Genomic DNA, 23,668 nt, shown 5'->3' with positions numbered 1-23,668 from the left:
GCTCTGAAGGGAAATGCAGAGCAGCACGTATGTAGCAAATAGCAAACAGCTTACTGCTTTGTGCTTATTGTAATGAAGTCAGTGCACCACAAAACAATTCTAATGATCCCTGGACTTTCACACTGGAACAATCTCTTATTGCTTCTTAAACACTCTCCAGGGGACGGTTGATTCATGAGATGGTACAGAATGTTGGCGTGGTTTTAACATAACAAACCTCCCCCACTGCTACAACTGTCATTAATGGAGATGCCTTAAGTTCTGAAGAAAAAAGCACTGAAAAAACAAGAGCTACATTCCAATCCATAACTTTTCAAGAGGGGGATGATGCGTGTACAGCTCTACGGGACCATAAGATAACTTGCTTAAAGGATTACATCCTGTAATAATATAGTAGTGTAGCTGTGGTTTGACATTAGAAACCATCACACGCCTCAGTTCAAACCAGTGTTTACAACCCAGTTCTTTTAGTATTTATGAATGCAGGTGCTTATACTGTATGATGATACAACTCGGCATATTTGACCACAATTGATTAAAGGTGGTTTGCTTTTTGCCTTCTTGGATGTGATGAAATATACCATTGATATTTGTAAATAGGCTTTCTTTAAACATGTTAGTAAACATGTCTGTGCTTCTGGGTGTGGAGTGACGAATAATTGGTGTGACTAAACCTCGTCACATGAAGCATCAGACAGGTTTCCCATGAACAAAGCACCTTGTACACATAGGCAGACAAATACAAAGAGAGAGTTGTGGTTGCTGAATCACACAAGAACATCGCTACAAGAATCACCTGCTTTAGCGGCAGATTCCCAAAAGATAAGAGTTTTGATTAGCCTGTGAAAAGTACAAGACTCTCTTCTCTCCCTGGTGGTCCACTCCTGTTAAGAATGTTTTTTTTATTACTGGACAGCAAAACCTTTTTTTTTTTTTTTTTTTGTAATCCTTTGACATAAGTTGTTTTTAAAACTTTAACACACCTTTAAGATTATTAGATATTATTATTTTATTACTTAACCCTGCAGACATTTTAAAGAAACTCAAAACTTGACAGGATATATGTTATCAAAGGACAAACAGAAATAATGTATATTACAGTGCATACCTTCTACAGTACATTAAAAGACACAGTAAATGAGCTATGTCAATTTTGTGAATCTTGATTTACAGTAATTAAAATACATTTCAGCAAAGGATAAAACATCTTGTTCACAATGCAAACAATGGCATCATTTCCTGGGACGTGGCTACTTTCCAGGTTTTAAAAATGCATTGCACTTCTTCCTACTGAATCCTTTTCATAAGCTGATAAAACCTCATTAGTTGAGTTTCTGTGCATTTGTGTTCCCTTCTCTGGCTTACTCCACCCTTTTAAATTAAGCTTGTTCATTAGACCCTAAAGTAAATACTGTTTGTACTATTTGCAGCAAAACAAGAGACAAACCACATTCACATCATCAATCTGTGCAATACTGAGAGGCAGGTCCCAGAGCTTAAAGTGCTGTTAGGAGAGAGAGAGAGAGAGAGAGAGAGAGAGAGAGAGAGAGAGAGAGAGAGAGAGAGAGAGAGAGAGAGAGAGAGAGAGAGAGGTGCATTTGGATTAGGTAGCATTCATGCAGAATGGAGAACGACTGGTCTCAGGATCCACTCTGATTGTCATTTTAGGTTTTAACCATTTATTTAACAATTCATGGTTAAGCAGTCAAGCATTAGTACTCAGAAATCAACCATACAGACTGTTGACTTCTGCTTATTCTGTTATATAGCTCTCAAGTTTAGCTGGTATTTTTTCCAGTTTACATGCTGCTTATACTGTGTATTCAACAAGTTATTTTTGCAATTTGCAATGATTTAACAGTAGTTTACTGTACACTGCTTATCTCTTCACATTACAGAGACCATCTATATTTCAATGCCAAACATTTTGACTCCATGTCTTATTGACATTTGTCAAGTTTCTTTTAGTATTTATAAATTCTGTATTACTGAGAGTTAATTACTTACAGATGATAACATTAAACTGTACCATAGTTGGTATTTACTAAGCAGGTTTGTTTTAATGATCACTTTGCATGCTATATAAAATTTATACGAAAATTGCAATATATTAATATTATATCTGATATGCCAAGAGATATATATATATATATATATATATATATATATATATATATATATATACACACACACACACACACACACACACACACACACACATACACATACACATACACATACACATAGCACCTTTCATAGTGGACCACCATCACAAAGAGCTTTACAGAGGTAGGCTGTGAACTGTGCATTACATGCAGTCATTTACAACAGGACATTGATAGATACTGGTAGTTAGACTGTGAATACCACTTCCTGAATACAGCAGATGTGTTGAAAGTACATTACACGTGTATCTTAAACGGAGAGAGAAAAACAAAGTGCATACCTGTATCATGATGAAGGTTGTACTTCCCGATTACTGGATCCACAGTGACAATTACAATAGGGAACAAAAAGAAAACATAATTAGTAAAGCAGTTTCATTCAATGCTGTCCAGTATGGGTTTCACTTTGGACACCCAATGTTGAATAATCATATAATAATCTGCACTTAAATTCTTTAATTCTCTGCTTTTTATTAGAACTACTGTTCTGCTGTAAAAGGCCTCTACTGCCACATTCACTGAAGTGGTGTACTTAGCAAGCAGGACTGTATCTAAAATCAGTATATACTGCACCACTTAATCCACATTACAATATAGTCTTTAACTTGAGTTGCCATTACTTCTGCATTTAAAGAAACAATTAAAATGAAGAAATCATCTTGTACAGGATCAGATCTTGACCCTAATATGTAGACCCAGAATTTAATTATCCAATTTAATTTGCATCAGTGTGAACAGGACGAGAACTTCCCTCTCTGTACAGAACCATTTTATAACTACCACAGATTCATTTCACCATGAAAAGTATACTTTTAAAAAGTATACAATGCAAAAACACAATATTTTCAATTAAATGAACAGTAATTTTAAATGTACACTTTTCATTGTACTGTAATTGTAATTTGATTTCAGTGTTACTGTAACCAATAAATTGACAGCATGCAAATATATGGCTTACACTCTGACAATAACAATTATTGATGAGACATTTTTTGTTGGTCCCTTGAAATCTGGACAGTTGACTGTACATGAAAACACTGCTGACTGACTACATTTCCACATTAAACATGTAAATAAAAATTTTAGAAACTGATGAAAAAGGGGAGTTTTAATGTAATCATAACCAGTATTAAGTAAAATTACACAATTTAAATGTTTAGTAAAATCCTTCCTTTTTATTTATTTTTTTTTTAATTGAAGCTACCTGATTCTGATTTGACACCTAGAACAATACCAGTTTGGCTTATTTGAAGGTCTTTAATGAACTATGCCAGTACTACAAGTAAATATTTCTTACTAAACCAACCAATTCAACCAAGTTATTTTCTTACTGAAGTTAATATCTAAAAACATCAAATTTGACCCCTGAACGGTTACACAGACATCCTCTAAACTGCACAGTTCCACCCCTCCCCCAGCCCGGACTTGCTAATGGCCAGTATCTTTTAGGAATATTTCTTGACGTGTCTCCAACCAATTGCCCCCTCCCCAACCCAACCCCCATCCGTAGCAAGCAGCAGTGACTCACAGTTTAGGAAGCCCAGCTGCAGCAGTGAGGCCAGGGCGGTAAGGATCATAAACATCAGCAGGCCCCCTCTCCGGCCCATGAACCCCACTGCAGGGCACATAGCCAGGCAGGAAGCCACAGCAATCCCCGCCATGGTGTAATAGTCTGTGTAGAAGTTGCTGAGCATCGTGTGGTTGTGGATGTCATTGTTCTGTGAAGCGGTATTATTTTCCCATTTGTTTTTCATCATGCTCCTAGCAAAGCAGTGGTGGATCCCAAACCCTGTGAGTCTGGGGGGGGGGGGGGGGGGAAAGGGAAAGAGAAATAGTTCACAAATTAAAACACAGAGGCAATGTGCCTGAGCAAGTAGCTCCTGGTTTCATGTTATTTATTATTTCCCTTGCTTTTTGGGATTTTTGCAATGTAGAACAGACATTCCATTTCATTCCGTTCCACGCACTGAACATGCTCATGACAGACCCTATATATATGCAAAGACCCTATATATGGCTGAGAGAAAAAAAAAAAAAAAAAAAAAAAAAAATTGGTTAGGCATCACTACAGTTGGGTTATGTCATTATTATTAATAGAATGAGGATATGGGACAAGCACACAAAGATAACTGCTTGGGGAGTAGTCCCCTAGTACATTTCCAGATGCAATCATTCATTCATATACTATATTCCCCAAATACTGCAATGTAAAAAGATGCAAAATATGCAAAAGATTTTAATGAGAGATTTATCTCACAAGTATAATGGTAGCCCACCCCATAATATTATCCTTTTTCTAGGACAACTAGGGATAGGGAGTTTGTTCCCAGATTTCATCACTCAGACTACTTGCTCACTAAATATTGTGGTATCCATGAACAGATAATCGTCTCCTCAGATCATCAAAATCAAAACAAAGTGCTAAAACTGCAACAGTGCTTTCACAGAAAAAAAGTTAACAAAACAAAAAAACATTAACAATAACAAAAATAATGATAATGTTTACTTACGAGTTTACACAGAGAACCAAGATGTTCTTCCATAGGTTTCTAGTCCCCACCATTTTCACGATACATGTTTTCTTAGGCTTCTTAGTAAGTTCTCTTTCCAGTTCTAGAAGAAAAAATAACGGGCTGACTTACCTATTTAAATTACAAAATACAAGTGGTGTAGTATAAAGTCAAACCTGTATCAAAAACCACAGGTATACTGTCCACGGTGACACCTTTGTATTACTGCGAATGGTAGATTACAAAATTGATGCAATACAGTCTTTTGAAATGTCATTGTATCAGACGTCTTTCAGTCACATTAAATCTATACTACTTGTTCATTCTTATTTAAACTATACAAAAATATAGTATAGGGTGCAAGCAGATCTTTTGGGCTTGTAGTGAGCCACTTAGTCTTAGCAAGTATTAGTTTGTTAGAACCAGGTGGTCTTGAGTACAGTATTAAACGCTGCATAGTGTGGACGCTAACCATATTTAGCACTTTTAAGCCGGTTTAAAAGGCAACTAATACGGTTTAAAGGCATAGTATGGAAAGGACTCAAGATTCAAATAAAAAACATTAGTCAACATTATAAAAAAAAACATATGCGATTCATGCAGTGTCAAGTTACAAAAAACAAGAATTTTATGAGTTCCAGACGTGACAAGGATGACATCTGTAGGATTTAACAAAATAATGACTACAGAGCTTGGGGTCACAAAATGAAACACACCTATAATACGTGTCATTGGACATTCTATCACATGACACATTTGTAATAATTTGCAAATGTACAGGGTGATTCTGCACGTTATGTATCTTCTTATGGTATTTTTGGTGGTACAGGCCCTGACCTGATTCACTACTTCTTGTTTGCAAACTCTGACAGGAATGAATAAATCAGCTAGTCAAAGACTCTATGGCCATGACTCACTACTTATGTGAAAGGTAAGGATCAGAGAGGTTTCCATGGAAACCACTCACCTTCAACTCTCCTAAAAAACAAACAAACACTAAAACATGCAGCAACAGAAAGACTGCACAGCTCAAAGAGGTGCAAATACTATTACCTTTTCCTATTATTGTTACCCTTTATTAACAAAAGGCTTACATATTAAAAAAATGATTTCTTAAAACTATCAGATACTGAGCTTCATGCAGTACCTATGAACGCAAACCAGGTGCAACTGCCCAGCTTTACTGAAATTATCATGGAAGGCTTTCTTTTATTAATAATTTGTTAGAGAAATGTGCTTTGTTTCCTGGTTTGCTCAGTGTAAATCCCTATTGATATCTGACAACTGTAAAAAGTAGTCAGTGCAGCAATTTACATCTGGGTTTGACTTCAAATCACATTTTCGGGTCTTGAACAAATTTGTGTTAAATATATAAATGACTTGTTGAAAAGTTGTTTAAAATAATGAGCTTATTAAGCCAATATTCTTTTTTATGTTATAACTGTAAGCATTAGATATCCCAGAAACATGCAGTATTTATCAGATTCCATGTGTCAAATATCAGATTCCATGAGTCAGACAGATGGAAATTATGTCACATTAAAATTAGCTATGCTGTTAACTATTCATATTTAACCATGTATCATAAAAAGATAACACACAAACACCTGGGATAATCACAACGATAGGCTTTAAAGGCAAGCTCGCTGACAAAGGCTTTGATTAATCAAATAATTCTGCAGATCATTACATTTATGGACAATAGTTCTTATACAAATAATGGCAAATATACATATCTGTAAAATAGGAACATCATTTATTTTTTAAATCAAATAATAATAATAAAAACAACAACATGTATTGTGACTTACACTGGTGAAGGTGGAGGCGGCACATAAAGGAGTTCATACCAAGGATTTTTAAATATTGTATAACATTTTCTCACAAGGCTTTTCTATACCTGATTTAGTTTTCCACCCACTTTTAACCCATTTAACCTGTAATAGGTATCAGGGCCCCACATCTTAAACTTCCTTTTCAGCCCCCAGGACAATACAATGTGGTTACATCTCCACCAGAGTCAAAGTAAAAACAAAGTTAAGCAATTTACATTTTTTACATTCTTGTTTTTAACCCCTTCCAATGTCACTAGACTCAGTAATTTTGTGTGTTTTCATGCTTGTTGAGGAGTTAAATAGAATCAGAAACAAACTAAAGGAACAGTCTCACTCATCAAGATCCCAGATCAAGAGCAACGCCCTGAAAGCGAAGGTGATGCTTGTTTTTAACACAAAAACATTTCTGCTGTTACTTAGCTGAGGTCGGTTTGTTTTGTCTTTTCAAAAATATACACATTCAGCTTTAACAAGTACAATGAAATAATTAATACCTGAATGCAGGTTTAACTGGTTTAATTAAACAATTAACATATTAGGAACACTCTCTAAAAGAGCTATAGTTGCCCATCCTGGATGTAGTGTCTGCACTACATGTGAAATATGTATCCCAGTAACAGCCAGTGTGCTTTATTTATTAGCTTTTCTTTGCAGGGATTCAAAAAAATATGCCAGTGAAACACAGGATGCAAGTTCATAAAAGTCATTCTCTCAAAAGCATTATGTCTATTATTCTAAAACTAAAAAAACATATATGACCCACAATACCGCAGCCACATGAGTCACAGGTAAAAGTATAAACCAGCGCTGATTTTAAATTAAGGAAAAATAAAAAGATATTTCAACAACGTGATCTTTTTGGCTCATGAGCTACTTCAATGCCTTGGTTAAAAATTGGAAAAACCCCAACAGTTTGTGCGCTTTCCTATAGACTTCATTTTGTTACAGCAGAAATTAAATTAGCTCAATAGATACTTTATTTTTAGGTGAATGAACACATGACATTAAATGAAAAAAACAACAACATCTTAAATCATACATAAACCTGGGATTTCTGACAACTATCAATACAATGCAAACATTGTAATAGAAATGTAAGCAACTGACAAAAATGTACCACCTTAAAATCAACTCTTTGTGGACATCTAACGCCACCTCGCAATTCAGTATCAGGAGCTTGCAGGAGTAGGCAGGTTTTTTTTTTTCCTTACCAGGCATTATCCCCTTAACGTCAGTCTCAGTATCCACGCTGTTCTTCTTGGTGATGAGGAGAATTAAGCGTTTTGACTTCTGGTACTGCTGCGTGGCCAGAATCCAGCGCAGAGATTCTGGAAAAATACTATTACAGTAAAAAAATCTGCATCAAAACATGTATAAAACAAATTAAAGAGATTTTCAGGGAGGTATACATGTCTTCTGCAGCAAGAGATAATAATAAGAGATAATAACTGAAATACTGGCCAACGTTTTCATTATTCTTTTTATTTCACAAAGTTGAGCAATGAGGGCCATTAAAGTTTATTTGTTCAAGCATGCCTGCTGAGAAACGGAACACAGTAGTCTCTTTCTTTTCCATTGGGGCGCCCAGAAAATGACATGTACTTCCCAACACTTTTGAATATCAGATGCATTAAAAAAAAGGTTTTTATATAACTATCACTGTACATGTACAGTATTCACTTTGTACATCCTGAGTATATATTGGAGAACAGGTTTTACATCTAGTTCTTACTGACTGGATGTCTAAAGTGAGCACATAGTGTACCACTATGAATCTGACAGAGTTTAAAATAACACATCTTTCATTAATGCATCACATACGCCCAAACCACTTAGGAGACTTGTTGCTGCAACTCTTCTGAAATCTTAAGCAGCTCAAATGACTTCCATAATAAAGGTTTGCCATGATCAATGTGCACAGGAACTTGCAATTTTCTATGCTTGCCCCACATACATTCATACCGTGTTTTATCATGTTTTTTTAAACTACATGCTTGTATATATTGATAAGGAAATAAAGTGCATAAAAATGACCAACAATGATCATGTTTACTGAACATCATGAAGTGTTACAAGGAATAACTGTTTCCAATTGTTCTTACCATATAAAGGAGATCATGAGAATGAAGGGACAGATGATAACTGCCTGTAGAACTTGCCAGTCTCTGCAGAGAGCAGCCAGGCCTGGTAAAAGAAGCTGCCCCAGCAATGCAATGAAGCTCGCCACCATGGTCATCATAAACCGGTTTCCTGGATCGCAGATCTCAATCCCTGAAGAATGAAAATACAAAAGCATCCACTTAGTAAAAACACGCTGCTTTGAATATATGTAGGGCTTCTGATTTTCAGTTTTAACCGATAAAAAAATAAATAAAAATGAAAATCGGTGGCTAGCCAATAAACACTGGAAAAAAACAGGAAAAACTGTGGAAATGCTTAAATCAATTCAGGTTGACTTTACCCTTTTTCCATTAAAAAAATAAAACCTACTACAAAAATAACAACAAATATACATTTCCCAGTGCTGCTGGGCAATGTCCCACCTTCCTGACTTTAAACCCACCCCAACTACTGAGTGACAGCACATTCCTACATTTCTATTGGAGACTCCGTTTGCAAGATTTAAAACGAGATTACTATCAGGACGGAGGCTAGTTAGCGGAATTTAAAGCTGTATTACAGTTAAGATATGGAGGACTGTCACAGAGACGGCCAAGTGGGCAGCGTCAGAACCAGGAAGGAATGAAATATACAAAGACAGATGACGTGAAATGAAATGATGGCGCTTGCTTGCGCCGGTTTATTGTAAATAAAAGGGTTTAAACAAACAGAAAACAACAGGACACGGCACTCTATGCCAAAATAAAAAGACAAACAAAAACGGACTAGTACTAAACAAAAATACGATCAGCAGATACTTTATGTTTTTATTATAATTATTATTATTATACTTATTATTTCCTCCGTCTCCAATCCCGTTCTCCACTCACCGAACACCCAACCCCGAGTATGTGACAACGTGCATCTATATATATATACTGTTGTGCTGGGATTCAATTACAAATTAATTATTCACTTGAATCCCAGCACGTGAATTAATAAAGTGCAAGTCCCTGTGCTCACATATTACTACATTTTACTTGCACGTGAAGTGCTGTGCAATCCTCGTGCCTAAATACACATATACATTTTAAACACTCGTGTTACACAGACCCGTTTATATCCCGTGCACCAATGTCTATACACCAACATTTAAACACACCACACGCAACACATAACAGATAATATACACAGGGGTGGGCACTTTGTCACAAGGACTTAAAATAGAATTGTGGCGAAATGCACAAAAACCCCTACACACAAAAACCCCAGAAGAACGTGCCCGCGACCATAGGGATTTTGTTGTGGAAGCATTGTCGATTGTTTCGCATGCAAAAACATGCCCGTTGAAAGTTGCGCTGACAAGCTTGTCATCCCAAATAACTTGAGCTTTAAAGCCAATTGAACGAGAACTCATTTTTTTCTTCTCACTCATAAACTGATACTGTAACCAGCTGCATATGGTAGTGAATTGTGAACAATCCGTTTCCAGTCAAGAGTTCAGTCACGTGAAACAACAGTGGCGAGTTATCCACTAGTCTTTATAATGGTTCCCAGTGCCAAATCAAAGGTTGTTTTCTTGGACTAGTTTACATTTTCTTGTTGACTAATAACAGCTTTTCGAGCATCGTTGTCGGCTGGGTGTTCAAAACACGCTGCGTTTGAGATGAAATGTGTTTTGCTCAGTGGGCCACTGTAAGTATAGCTACACTCCAAGTAATATATTATTTTAAAAATAAACTTTTGTTAATATGACATTTTAAAATCTCTTTGAAATGTTATAAAAGGTCTGGAAGTGTGTGTAGAAGATACATTGGAAAGACAACATGTTACTTGTCAAGTGTACAGTTCAAATATGCACAACTTGACACAGAGCACGCCCATAGAGCTGAGGAAAGACCGTTTGGTGTAAAGACCTGAAAGTAGCTTTTCAAAAACTGGGCCATCTACTGTGAACCTTCTTGGCCTCATATTTGGCGTACTCTGTAATAGACATTACCTTAAAAACATAAAGATTAAAAAAAACAGACGTTTGTTCTTTTAAACTTTGATATGTTTGATATAATGAAGTTTGATTCAACTGTTCTACCACACATACCAGTACTGTATAAGGCACACACAGCCCTGTGTTTTGCCATTCTCTCCTATTCCCAGGGTTATCTCAGCAAATCTTTCATGTATTTTCAATGAAAAAACTGGAAATAAAATTCCAGCCATCAATGTGCTACTTAAAATAACACTGACTTGTTTTGAAAGATATCTGCCAGAGCAGGCCTGTGTCTGCAAACTAAAGACTGCAGGAATCAAGATTTACCTCAATAGATGTAACCTGCCATTCAAATACTGCCACCTTGTCAGTGGAGGAGAAAGACACCGGAGTTAGATTTTTTTTTTTTTTTATAAAATAAGAGTGATCATATACTTTCTTTAAATCATATTTGTTATAAACATAGACTGCAACCTAGCCACCTGAGCAGAAGGAAACTCTCCAGTGAGAATAATGAATAGGTGCTTCCACTGACTTTTATCAGGGTGCATTTCCTGCTACCAGACCGGAATGAACGAAAGATGTTAACAATGCTACCAAACTTCGAGAAAGATAGGACTTGCCTGAAGCAGTTCATAATTCCGAAACAGTACTGAAAGTTATTTTATGTGACCCAGGAAGATATGAAATAGTACAGCAATGTCAAACACAGCATACACATATTGTTATAACTTGAATATGATACTGGCTGTTTAAAGCTTTATACCCAGTACTCAAATCAACACTACATATTTGTTTTGTTTAATTAAATCACTCACAAATTATTCTGATTAGACATCTGTTAATAGACAGGGTTTGGTAAAACAATGTTTACCTGTGCTTTTTCTATTGCCCTACCACTGAGAAGCTGTTTACAAATTTGGTGCTCAGAAGTCATATGCTTTCATAGAAACAAACATCCAAAGAAGTATAAAAAATAAAAATGTACAGTATGTGGGCTGTCCAAAATATGGCTTTTCATGTCCTGGAATCTAAAGTGTTACCACATTTTTTTTCTTATGGAAGTGAATGAATTACTTGTTTGCTTAACTATGTCATCAGATATTTTTTTTTTTTTTTTTTTTTTTTTTTTTTGGTTAAGAATAGTTTAGAAAGGAGTGTAAGGTTATATATGCTGTATAAAGAAGCCCGGATGATGTCAGGACTGGGAGTATACCCCAAACTAAAAATGCTATTTTTTAATGTTGTATGACTATACCAGGTCATGGTAGATCACAAAACAAACATATAAAGTAATTACCATATACAAGCAAGTACCTGATGCAAATTACCAGGAAAAAAAGATGACTTTTTTTTTTTTTTTTTTTAAATCAGATTACAAGCTTTATTAATACCAGTCTGTCACAAAGACGGCTGTAGTGGGTGACATCAGACCAGAAACAGGAACCAACACAGATGAGACACAGAGAGTTGGAGTTTGATGAAGCTGAGTGCTTGGCTGCGCTCAGCATTTAATGATTAAACAAACAGCAAATAAAAAGGTTGTAACAAAACACTGACACCAAAACAGGATACGGCACTTGTGGCCAAAATAAATAGACAAACAAAACAAGTAGACACTAACAAAACAGGGTGGATGAACGCTACATAAAACAAGTACAGCTGTGGTCCTTCCAGCACTAGTAGCAACTGATATTATAGTTTACGTTTCTCATCTCTCTCTGCCGTTCTCCACTCCCGAACACACAACCCAGAGTGAGTGAAAACATGCTGCTTTTATGCAGCTGTACCGAGACTCAAATCCTAATCAATCATTCAATCGGAGTCTCGATACAACTGCACGTGAATTTAATGCTCACATATTACATTTTACCTGCACGTGAAGTGCTGTGCAATCCTCGTGCCTAAATACAAATATACATTTTAAACCCATATTATCCCATGTACCAACTACAATACACCAACATTAACACACTACATGCAACATACAACACAAATAAATAGCCCAGGGTCGGGGCACTTTGCCACACGGTCCCATTAAAATGCGGAATCTGTTTTGTTGATATGGCCACATGTTAAAACAATGCGAGTGTCAAGTTACTACCATAAAAAATAGGTACTGTTTTCTTGGATGAGACCCACGATCAAACTAGAACTAGAAAATCCATTAATATAGCAGCCGCGGCTGGTGCATAAGGAGTATTGGGGCACCGCCCTGCCAGTTTGAATTCGATAATAAGTCACTGTTTTGTTGCTGGCCGCTAGTAGCAGCTTTACGGAAATCATTACGGTAATTACGTTGCCAACAGCTACCACCGCAAATGAGCATGAGCATGTGCAGTAAGGACCTTGGGCACTTTCCCTGCTGCCCCTGCAGCACAGGCGCAGCAGGGATTCCAGAGTTCTGCGTTGAATGGCAACGTGTGTGTTCAGTGCTCTATGGGGCGTGTTATCTGTCGCCCAAGCACAGTGTTTTGTGGGTAAAACAGCCATAGGCAGCCGAGTGCACTTTGATTTAAGGTGATGATTGTACACAGACTTGTCAGTTACATATTGTGCTGTATTAAAATTCCTGATTGTATAATGTTAACTGTGATATATAATGTGTGCGAGGGTGTGAAAGAGAGAAACGTTATTGTGTTACTTCAAATCATTTTTTTTTGTGACTTTTTTCCTCCCCAATCTGTATGCTCGTAGTTTTTAAAAATGGTACTCTGCCTAAACCAGTCCTTTTCAATATATATATACACACACACACACATATATATATATATAATAACAAGTAGTTGTCATGCCGTCAAACACCTATAAATACCTCCAATGTTTTGATTCAAACACTGGCTCCCTTAAGAAAGATATGTACAACATATTGAAACATTGGGCAGCTGGCTCTTTGAGCTAATATATATATATATATATATATATATATATATATATATATATATATATATATATATATATATATATATATATATATATATATATATATATTATATTATAGTTTTTATATTAACAGCCCACATGTCTCTGAATTCACCAGTTTAAATCAGAAACACCTCAGTTTGTTACCTATACACTGTGGCTAATCAAGCGTGTATGAAAACCTGGAATGGATGAAACTGTTATGCAATAGTAGTCTTACTATTAACTCACTAAGTTAACTCACTAAGTACTTTTCATTGCGTGCCATTTTTTATACCTAACCCCTGTACCAGTAGGACCCACTTTGTTCCTTTTACTCACATATGGTATTTCTGTCCAACACATATCACAATCTTAAAGCATGGATTCAAATTGTTTTCAAAATCTTTAAATATGTATTTATTATTATTCCTGGAACACCAAACAGAGACTCCCTCACGCTTCAAAACATCATAATAATCTGCTAAGGTGAAAAGTTGCTGCCAGCATACCCGCTCAGCTGTTCACATGACTTTGTTGTAGTGTGTGTAGTAAGTTAGGAAAATAAACTGATTACACCAGGAACAACAAATACAGTGCTCCACAACGTAGGTACATTTAAGAGTTGCACAAACTGGAGTTTCTCAGACTTTGCACACAAACAGTATAAAATAAGACTTTCCTGTAAAAAACAGATTGAAAACAAAAACGTGAAGCCCTCTGTACAAGCACGATACGCCCCGCTTCTTTAAAAACATATTGGAAATTCCTGACATTCTGTAACTGTGCAGTAATAGGCATGAGCACAACCTATATTGTGCTGTGCTTCAAAGTAATTGTGGCTAACAAAATAATTCCAGAAAATGTCTCTGTCATGCACATCTATTCATTATATATGTTTATAATGTGCAGTTTTGAAAGAAACACATATTATAGCAAACATGTATTACAGTTTTAAAATAGGATATCCGGTACTACACTAGGTTAAATAAATCTGTTTACAAGCCATTGTTTTACTTCCCGGGTCATTAAATTATCTCCACCCCTTCAGAGCCTTCTTTACTGTCAATAATCAATTAGCTACTTCCCCTATTGACTGACATGCTTTCAGTCAGTAACATGTCCGTAAGGCACTGCTGACGTGAAATGACCCAGAGAGTACAAATGCAAACAGTTAACCCAGGAAAACCGATAATTTCCTTTAACTTAAAGTAGTATCAGATGTCATATTTTAAAATTAAAATATATAATGTAGCTAATAAGTGCAAAATTGCTAGGATTACTTGGAGTTATTTTGTTAGCTACAATTACTTAAAATGGACAGCTACATATAGAGAATACAGTACTCAGGCCTCAGGCTAGCAAAACAGTCCAGCTCAGACAGAGTCTGCCTGACAAGTAGATCTGCATGAACAAAAGGATCTAATTTGTATATGGTGGTAAATGTTCCATAAACTTAAAATACAAATATCTGCAGCTTGCTACAAATATTAGGAAACACTACTTTTAAAAACACATTACTCTAGTAAGCTTGGGCACTTTGCTATGCTTATCAGCATGCAAAACAGTTTTGATAAAGATGTGATGATAATGCAAGTCCATGTTGAAAAAAAAAATAAATAAGCACACAAAGAATAACCCATGGCTTAAATGAAAGCATTCATTTGAAAAATCTTAACAGTGTGAAGCATCCCCTTTTGCTATAACGAACAAAAGGCTTGGACCCCAACAAGCTTGTTATAGCGAAGGCGTACTCTACTGGTAACAATAAATAAACAAATAAATAAATAAATAAATAAATAATCTATGTCACTGCTGTTTTTTTGGTCCGATCCATCGTAATAAGAGCAAATTACAGTTTACCGAATGTGACCAACGCTTACTACATAGTAGGCTGATAAACAACATACAATACTAGATGGAGGCAGACTTCATCCAAAAATATAATATAAATACAATATAAAAATCAGCTCAGTTTTTACGGTGCAAAGCGTTTTAACATTTTGTTTCTGTTTTTTTGCGATTCCTGCATTAATAGTCGTATCTACAACGTACTGACAATAACAATCAACCATTTTTTTTTTTTTACAGACTTTCAACAAGTCTGGCTGTCATTTAATTAAACCCTTGTTAAAAAATAATAATAATAACTATACACACATGCTTAACATAGAAAACTACTACAGTAGCAGGCACAGTTTACAATGCATCTGGGTTTCTGGTCGCATCAGATCAATTTCAGATTTTTTAAATCCATTGATGGAAATGTCCAGTTTACTTTTAATATTTTCAAGTAAATTGGCTTCATCACTGCCACTCTCATATCCACTTTGATGTGACACATTGGCCCCGAAAATCAAAAGCATCTCCTGGCAGTTCAAAACTTGCTGTCTCCGCCAGTTTTAACCACACACTTAACCCAACGGTTATTTCTGTCACAAAATCAAACACTTGTGTGTAACACATAACAAGTGGCGGAAACACTGTATTTAAATGGTAAGCCTCTATGTAAATTATGCAAATGACAGGTTTTACATCATCAGCAGTTCCAAAAATAGCAGATCCCGAGGAACAAGGCAATCCTTCAGCAAGAAGTGCCAGATTGAGGCATCCTTTAATAAAAATCAACATATACTCAAGCCAGAAGAATATGATGATCAAATGAATAAATGTAATTTCAAAATGTTGTTTTTAATAATAATAATAATAATAATAATAATAATAATAATAATAATAATAAAGTTTAAAATCTAAACACTTTAGCTATTTTATAAGCTATTTTATATATCATTAAAATAAAAGTGAATCTGAATATTTCCGATTGATGTGGAATTAATCACTTAAAATAATTTAAACTGGCTAGTAGGCCTACTGTTTATGTTCTGGTAAACCTGAAATAATAAAAAATAATCTCACAAAAATAACTGTCAAATATTTGAGGATGTGGGTAAAATATTACTTTTATTTTTTATTTTATTATTTTTTTCACAATGCTCCCTGCAGCTAAAAGTCTACAATAAATTGCTTCAGTAGCTGTGATCAATGCTAGTTTTGTTATACACCCACCCCTCACTATACTGCAGATTCGGATATATTGCGCTCCCTAGCAACAAGCCTCCTATGTTGGAAACTGATCCTTTCAATGCAGCAGGTTTGTGCATTTGAGAAAGGAGAGGAAGACTTATGAAATTAATTGGAGACTTAAGTTGATGAGAAGCAATTGCCCTCCCCAGTACGAATACGAATTAAAGAGGTGTGCTGCGTTTTATACGGTAAATGAGAAAAAGTGGGTTGTGTACAGGATTTATACTAGACCCTGATGCTCCCGATAAAATGAGTGAGTGGTTGTACAGTAGTTGTTGTTAGCCTATTTATTTTTCTATGGGTCTCTCGCTATATCACGGCCCTCGATATATAGCAGATTTATAGTGGACTCCGACACCCACGATATATCGAGGGGGTGATGTAGTTCATCTACAACTAGGTAAGCTTGCTTTACTTTATAATTTAAGACTGACAATCATTAACATAAAACAGACATAAATGAGGGCATAAAAAGCGATACTGATATTAACCATGCTAACCTCAGACTGTAATATTAGGCTATAGCAAATTAATTCATTCATGTTTTTATTTTTCTTGCGCTGTAACATAACGTCTTTTGTACTAAATGTGTTACTTTACCTGAATATCCTACAATCTGTTCTGAACTGCGTGTTGCAGATAAACATGATTTATTAATAAAATGAAATACAGTAAGCTATACAATACAACGACTCATTTTGTTTACTGACTTCAAAGTGTTCTAGTTGTTTGTTCTTTATCATAACAGTGACATTATGTTTCTCTAACTTACTGTATTATGAAATTCCATGTTACAGTCCTAGGTTCTTAAAAAATAAAAAAATAAAATACAATCAAGTATTAAACGTACATTGTCAATTGTACTATTTTTCTCCAGTTAACAAGTCGATAGGGTGTTATTGACAATTTCACATAAACTGTACAAAACTTGACATTAATGCAATGGATGCTGATGCCTTTCCACCTTTCTGAAAGTGTAAGCTTACAGCATTGAACCTGTTTAGGATCATTTGAAACAGACAGGACTCTTTTAGACGGAAAAGACTCGTCAGCCCTTTTGATTTTTGAACAGGGGGTTTTGCTAATTAGGTACCCGCTTCATATGCTTAAAATTCCCTGAACTGTCGGAATTGGGGTTTCTGACTGTTCTGATGATTTTGGGATGGATCACTAAAAAAAAAAAAAAAAAAAAAAAAAAAAAAAAGTCCTCTCCGACTGTCAGAAACGCTTTGATTTTCGGAGCCATTATTTCTCTTGTCCAGCGATTCTTTAACTTGTTCTGCAACCAGTCTGCCAGAGGGCGGGATTGCTACGAGCACTGTATATGACCCTCTGATTGGTGGAAGTATTACTGGTGATCCAATCAAAACAACCAATAAAGCCCAAATACATTATCCGTCCATTATACAGTATAGCCTAGCTTAAGATGTGCGCTGTAATTAAAAAAAAAATATATATATATTTTTATAATTAAAAAAAAAAAAAAAAAAAAAACCCTGAACCTTCAACGCCCACGCCCCCCCAGGATACACTCCGTGCCCCCAGTTTGAGAACCACTGCTCTAGAGAAAGGTATGTCTGGTAATGTAAATGTATCAAGTACAGGGCCCAAGTTAAATTAAATTAGTCACAAATTACTTTTCCTGGCCTTGTCTTAATGAATTTGTTTACCACAGTCTTTCCAGATCTGAAAATACTTACTGTTGTAAATTATTCCTTTGCTTTCAGGTCTCCAAGGCTACTTGATCCCATGAATTGGTATTTACATTAATGACGACAGATTAAATTGTGAAGGCTGTTCAGGGTATAAAAAGAAATATTTTATTTTTTCAGGCAAATGCACTTTCAAGGCCATATATTTACTATCTGTGTGAAGTGGATTTCATGCTATGTACAAACCTGATAAGACTCTAAAAGAACAGTGACTGCTCTGTAAAACCGAATCCGTGAAGTCAACAGTGCTTGAGATCAAGTCATCTCACAGCTCACATTAGTACAGGTCTAGTGCCAGAATATCTCAGAGATCATGAGCACTGTGCTGATTATACAGGGAAACAAGGCTCACATTGTACAGCAGCTAATTTCAGGTTTTACAAGATAAGCCTAATGAGTGAAGTCTGACCTTAAGTCAAACCATAGCAGTGAAATAAATACCAGGTCTTTGTGAAACCTGGCATGGCTTAAACTGCTATGCAATGATAGTCTTATTTCAATCCCTGACACCATGGGCAAAACTAGTTATGATTCAGCTTTACTCTGTAGCACGTAGCTGGGGAAAACAGTATGTTGCACTAGATGGTATTCCTTTCTGAACATTATAGATTAAATATTTGCTGCAATTGAACTAAAGGGTAAAAAGGGAAGACACACCAACGTGCCCTCACAAATGATCATGTTGCAGAAAGCTGGGAGAAACCAAAAAAAACTTGCTGGTTAGCAGATTGTTTACAGCACATCACAAGAACAGCTCTGTTTTCTTCCCAAGGTAAAACTGTGTTTTAACAAAAGTTTTGAATATGTATGTCTATTAAATTGTTGTGGCTTAATTTAAAACCCAAGTCATTCTAAGAGAAAATAAATATTTAGCTATTCATGTAAATGTGCATTTGCTGTATCTGAGGGGTGTCTGCTGCCTTCCGCTACAGTAATAGCAAGTGGTGTTTTTGGGGAACTTATTTAAACTTGTAACTGTGACTGCTTCATTTCCCAGCATTTAAGTCAGAAGCTTTAAGTGTTCTGGGTTTATTTAGATCTATATTTCTATAATCATTTTCTACATCAATATGTTCAAATAAACTGTTCTGGAAGAGACATTGCAGGTGCAAGCTGTGAAATTCAATAGACTCACCCTGTGGAAAAAGCATCTCTAGCTGATCTGCTCTTTCAAGAATCTGCTACAGACCAATGAACCTTGGCAGGTAGCAACTGTAGATCACAGGGTAAGGTCTGTACTGTAGTGCTGACAGATTGTGTTATACAGGCTATTATGGTAAAGTCAGGGGACCTGCATATTTGCAGAAACGCATCTTTCCATGTAAAATAAATAAAAGCCTTTTTCCTCATTGCATTTATTCTGTACTGTCCTTCACCTGAACTTTCTGAGTTACTTCTCTTGCCTTATATATTTTAATGTGATTAATTCAGGTTACTCACAGTTGCTTGTGACTGTGTATATATATAATAAAAACAGTTTACAGAAAAAATACCACTACAGATTTTCAGTATACATGATTATTGGGTATCCTCCAATCCCACAATCAAGCCAATTACATTTTTAAACCTCTACAGCTAATATTGGCGAGCTACTAGCCCCTTGGGGAAAAGAGCCATGACAATGCTCCCTGAGGAAACTCCACACAGTTAGAACACGAACCTGCGCTCCCCTGACTATTTCACTCCCTGTTAGCCTGGGCCACACCAAAAACAACAAACAGTCTTATCTCACTGGGCTCTGCCCACACTATTGTGGGCACCCCCCTATATGTTTTCATGTCCCCACCTCCCTGTTGACGTTCCTGCAGAAACTAAGCGAGTAAAGCAGTCTAATTCATTGTCTTTAGCGCATCACATTTTTTTTTCTAGAGGAGCCCTCTTTGGAGTCAATCTTCTGAAGAAAAACACTTAGTATTTCTTCCTCTTTTAGCCATCCACATAATGTAGATTCTGCATTTTCTGCATCTTTTGAAACTACTGCTTGAGTTTCACCTTTTCTTACTCTGTCCACCGCATCGAGTTTCACTTTAACAGCGACAGACGTTAGTTTTTTTGCTGTCTGCATTGCTTCGTACTGTATATCTGGAATGTTGCATTATGGGGGAAATAGGAGCCATGATCTTACCATGTTAAAAACTATTCCGCACTATAGCAGGTCGCTTTATAACAAGCAGGACATATCAGCTGAATATTTTTCATATTTCTTTGGAATGGAAGGCGGGTGGGGGTGATTTTGCATTGACCTTTCCATGGACATTTTATAAGATTTTTTTTTTTTTTTTTTTGGGGGGGGGGGGGGGGGGGGGTTCACCCTAAGGTCAGAGATCAAATACTTTGTTAAGGCATAACTTGTTTTGCAAATGTGCTTTATATATTTTTTTAAATCTATGTGCAATTCCCAATAAAATGATACTTAACACAAGTCTCGATCACAAACTGTTTTTGAGTAAAAGGTTGATTAAAGTTTGACCTCTCAACTTTTGATCCTGGGACCAGATGGAAATGTAAATTTGTTGGGTTTTTTGTTGCTCGGGACAACACCATGCACCGGGTTTGGTGTAAACTTGAGGGGGTAGGGTGTTATCTGTCGGGTGATTTGTCCTGAAATGACCCTTTACCATGTGATCCACTCTGGGATCCCTATGAATACAGCTTCCTATTAAAGCAGGTTGTGGTTTTCACACAAGGTCAGGCTTAGACTCTACTGAGATCTCCCCAGCTCAATGACCTAAAATAACAAATGATGAGTTTTCCTGTTAAGAATAACAGGAAAGCACAAGAGCTGTGGAAACAGAAGATCCACATGAACTTGCTAGATGGATGGATCGCCAGTGTCTTTTTAAACAAGGCTCAAGGTTGGACATGGAGACTGATAAAGCCTTTTCTGGATTGCCTAAGCGGTATGCTCCAATTTAACTCAGAAAGTAAACAGACTGTACAGGCAAATTTCTTTGTACCCAACCAACCGTGCAAACAAAAAACAGCACATTCACCAAGTTATTTTGTTTAATTATTCTCTTCAAACAGAAATTGCCTTATTGAGACTAACCTATTTGACAAGGGTGTACTGGCAATGTGACCAAATAACAGAATCATTGCTTTTCTAGTACTTCCACAAAAAAATCGAAATCACTTTCTGTGCGGTAGGTCAAATTGCAGTAAATCACTAGAGTTAAACTTAACTACAGTACAGAAGAGATTTTGTACCAGTACCAAAAAAACCACTGGCTACCTGAAGGCAAGACAATAATTTTTAATGGTTGCAGAGCTTGCTTTAGTCTTTGCTACTTATTGTGGCCATTATACAACACCCAGTACCATTCAAACTGTACAATGATACAATTCCTGAATCTACTGCAAGGTTGATTACGAGCCAATTAAATACCTACTTACTGAGCAAACAATTCTATCCTTTTCACACTGACACATCCAAGATGAGCCCTCATTTTACACTAGACATTTTGTCAAGCCAAGTCAGAACCAAGCCGTGACACATCAGCCTCACAAGCTATCTGGTACTGGCTCGGAGCAGAGTGGGGCTGGGGTTAACATGCACGTCATCATGTCACGTCAGTCCATCGTAAAACTGAGAAGAACAGTCGTTGTCAACATCAATGTGGAGGAGAAAAATGTCCAGCTGTGGGAAGCTGGTGAAAGACAGACACTTGAGACTCTATGGGCAGATTCAGTACAGTGAGCTCTGAATGTTTCTCTTTCAGTAAATTTCTTCTCCTCTTTTCATATTCAGTATGACGATGGTTTTCATTTTCATTCAGTAACAAGTGAAAAATAAAAAGAAACAAAAAAAGAGAACCACGACCTCAGGATCCATTTTCAAAACAACGTGCCTGTGTCAACTGAACATGACATCACGTCCCACGGTCGGTGCTGCTTGAACAGTGCGAAACGACCAGAGCAGCGCTGTGTGGCCTCGACAAGGTTCCGGCTCGGCTCCGATGTGCCAGTGTGAATGTACCGTTAGTGTGATATTGCTGGTACAATTTAGAAAGCACAGTAAGGTCACAGGGAACACAAAAGCATGTCAGGTTACAATAATTTATATCATTATTCTTGGATAACAAAACGTAATTCCATTAAGCTTAGGAAAGACTAAGACTGTATGGATAAGCTGATTTGTTTGTTGGGGTCTAGTCTATTACCAGAATGAAGAGTGGGCATCAATCCTTCAAGCAAAAAAAACAGCTTCACCAGAATCCCAAACATACATTACAACAGAGATATACAAAACACACAGAAGATAAATGTACTGTCTCTACAGTCAAGTCATATGACATCAATGCGATAGCCAAATTAAGATAATATGAAAATCTACCTTCAGAGCTGGAGCACTCAGAGTGCACACTGGATAACCTACGACCGTGATCGAAGGAGTTTATGAGTGAACCCAGAGTGTGCTCTAGGGGTTTTCAAACAACAAGAGTGCAATGGAACGCTTTGAGAATGAGTTTACGAACCCCAAGAACTGTAGCCCGTTTTAAAATGACCTGGCTTTAATGATGTTTCACTGAGACTGCTACAACAAACTTAAAAGAGAGTAACTGATTACAGTATTGTGTACATAATTCACAGATTTTTAAAAGGCAAAAAATGTCTCAATGAAAACCTGCACAAATATTCAGCATGACAGTTATATGATTAATGGCTACATGGCCACATCTGGACCAGCACAATTGTCTCTCTCCTCCTAGGTTAAATAAACTCATTTAGTTATCATCCTGCTTTATAAAGGAAATATTCAAGCCGTACTTACTCATTACATACAGGGAAAGAATGATTCCTGCTAGACAAAATCCTTCGAAGAACCTCAGTGTGCTAAACATGGTCACATTCACAGAAAGAGCGACAGTCAGTCCAAAGATTAACATGAAAATAACTGAGACAATAAGTACAGGCTGCCGTCCGAACCTGCAAGACAAAAACAGAAAAAAAAAAACATTTCAATGTTAGCCAGTGGTTGTGAAATTTGAGTTGATTCTGAACATTAAAAAAAAAAAAAAAAAGTATAAGGTGAATCTTTAGGAAAACCGCAGACAGAGAAAAAGACATCCACTAAGAAGTAGAAGCATATTATAATTATTATTTAACTAGTGATAAAACTCCTAAAGAGACATCTCATGTTTGTGTGTGTCAAAAGTATATATGTTTATTAAACATTACATTAAAATAAACACCAATATGTTTCCTAAGATTGTGTTTAAATCTTAAACACTTGGCTTTACAGAGCTAATGGTGCAGGAATACATCAGTGTTATGTCTCTAATATTGCAAAAAAAAAAAAAAACACATTCATTATTAGACCTACAGCCAAGCTTTGTCTACCTTCTATTAAGTTTAAGATATTTTCTTCTGTGGC

General features: G+C 36.3%; 1 protein-coding gene across 2 annotated transcripts in view; it reads right to left on the bottom strand.

Annotated features, from left to right (window-relative positions):
• The window catches only part of LOC121314528 (solute carrier family 22 member 23-like), a 58,782-nt gene that overhangs the window by 9,067 nt on the left and 26,047 nt on the right, over positions 1-23,668 (bottom strand). The window contains exons 3-8 of one of the 2 annotated variants that reach the window (XM_041247908.1): positions 23,066-23,220; positions 8,613-8,781; positions 7,722-7,849; positions 4,676-4,778; positions 3,694-3,962; positions 2,447-2,500 (exon numbers count right to left, since the gene is read on the bottom strand). In XM_041247908.1, coding sequence (XP_041103842.1) covers positions 2,447-2,500; positions 3,694-3,962; positions 4,676-4,778; positions 7,722-7,849; positions 8,613-8,781; positions 23,066-23,220 — 878 coding nt within the window. The remainder of the gene's footprint in view (positions 1-2,446; positions 2,501-3,693; positions 3,963-4,675; positions 4,779-7,721; positions 7,850-8,612; positions 8,782-23,065; positions 23,221-23,668) is intronic. The other variant, XM_041247909.1, reaches the window with a different exon arrangement.

Source organism: Polyodon spathula, chromosome 4, assembly GCF_017654505.1.
Source record: "Polyodon spathula isolate WHYD16114869_AA chromosome 4, ASM1765450v1, whole genome shotgun sequence".
Taxonomy (NCBI): Eukaryota; Metazoa; Chordata; class Actinopteri; order Acipenseriformes; family Polyodontidae; genus Polyodon; species Polyodon spathula.
This window is presented reverse-complemented; position numbering and strand designations above follow the sequence as displayed.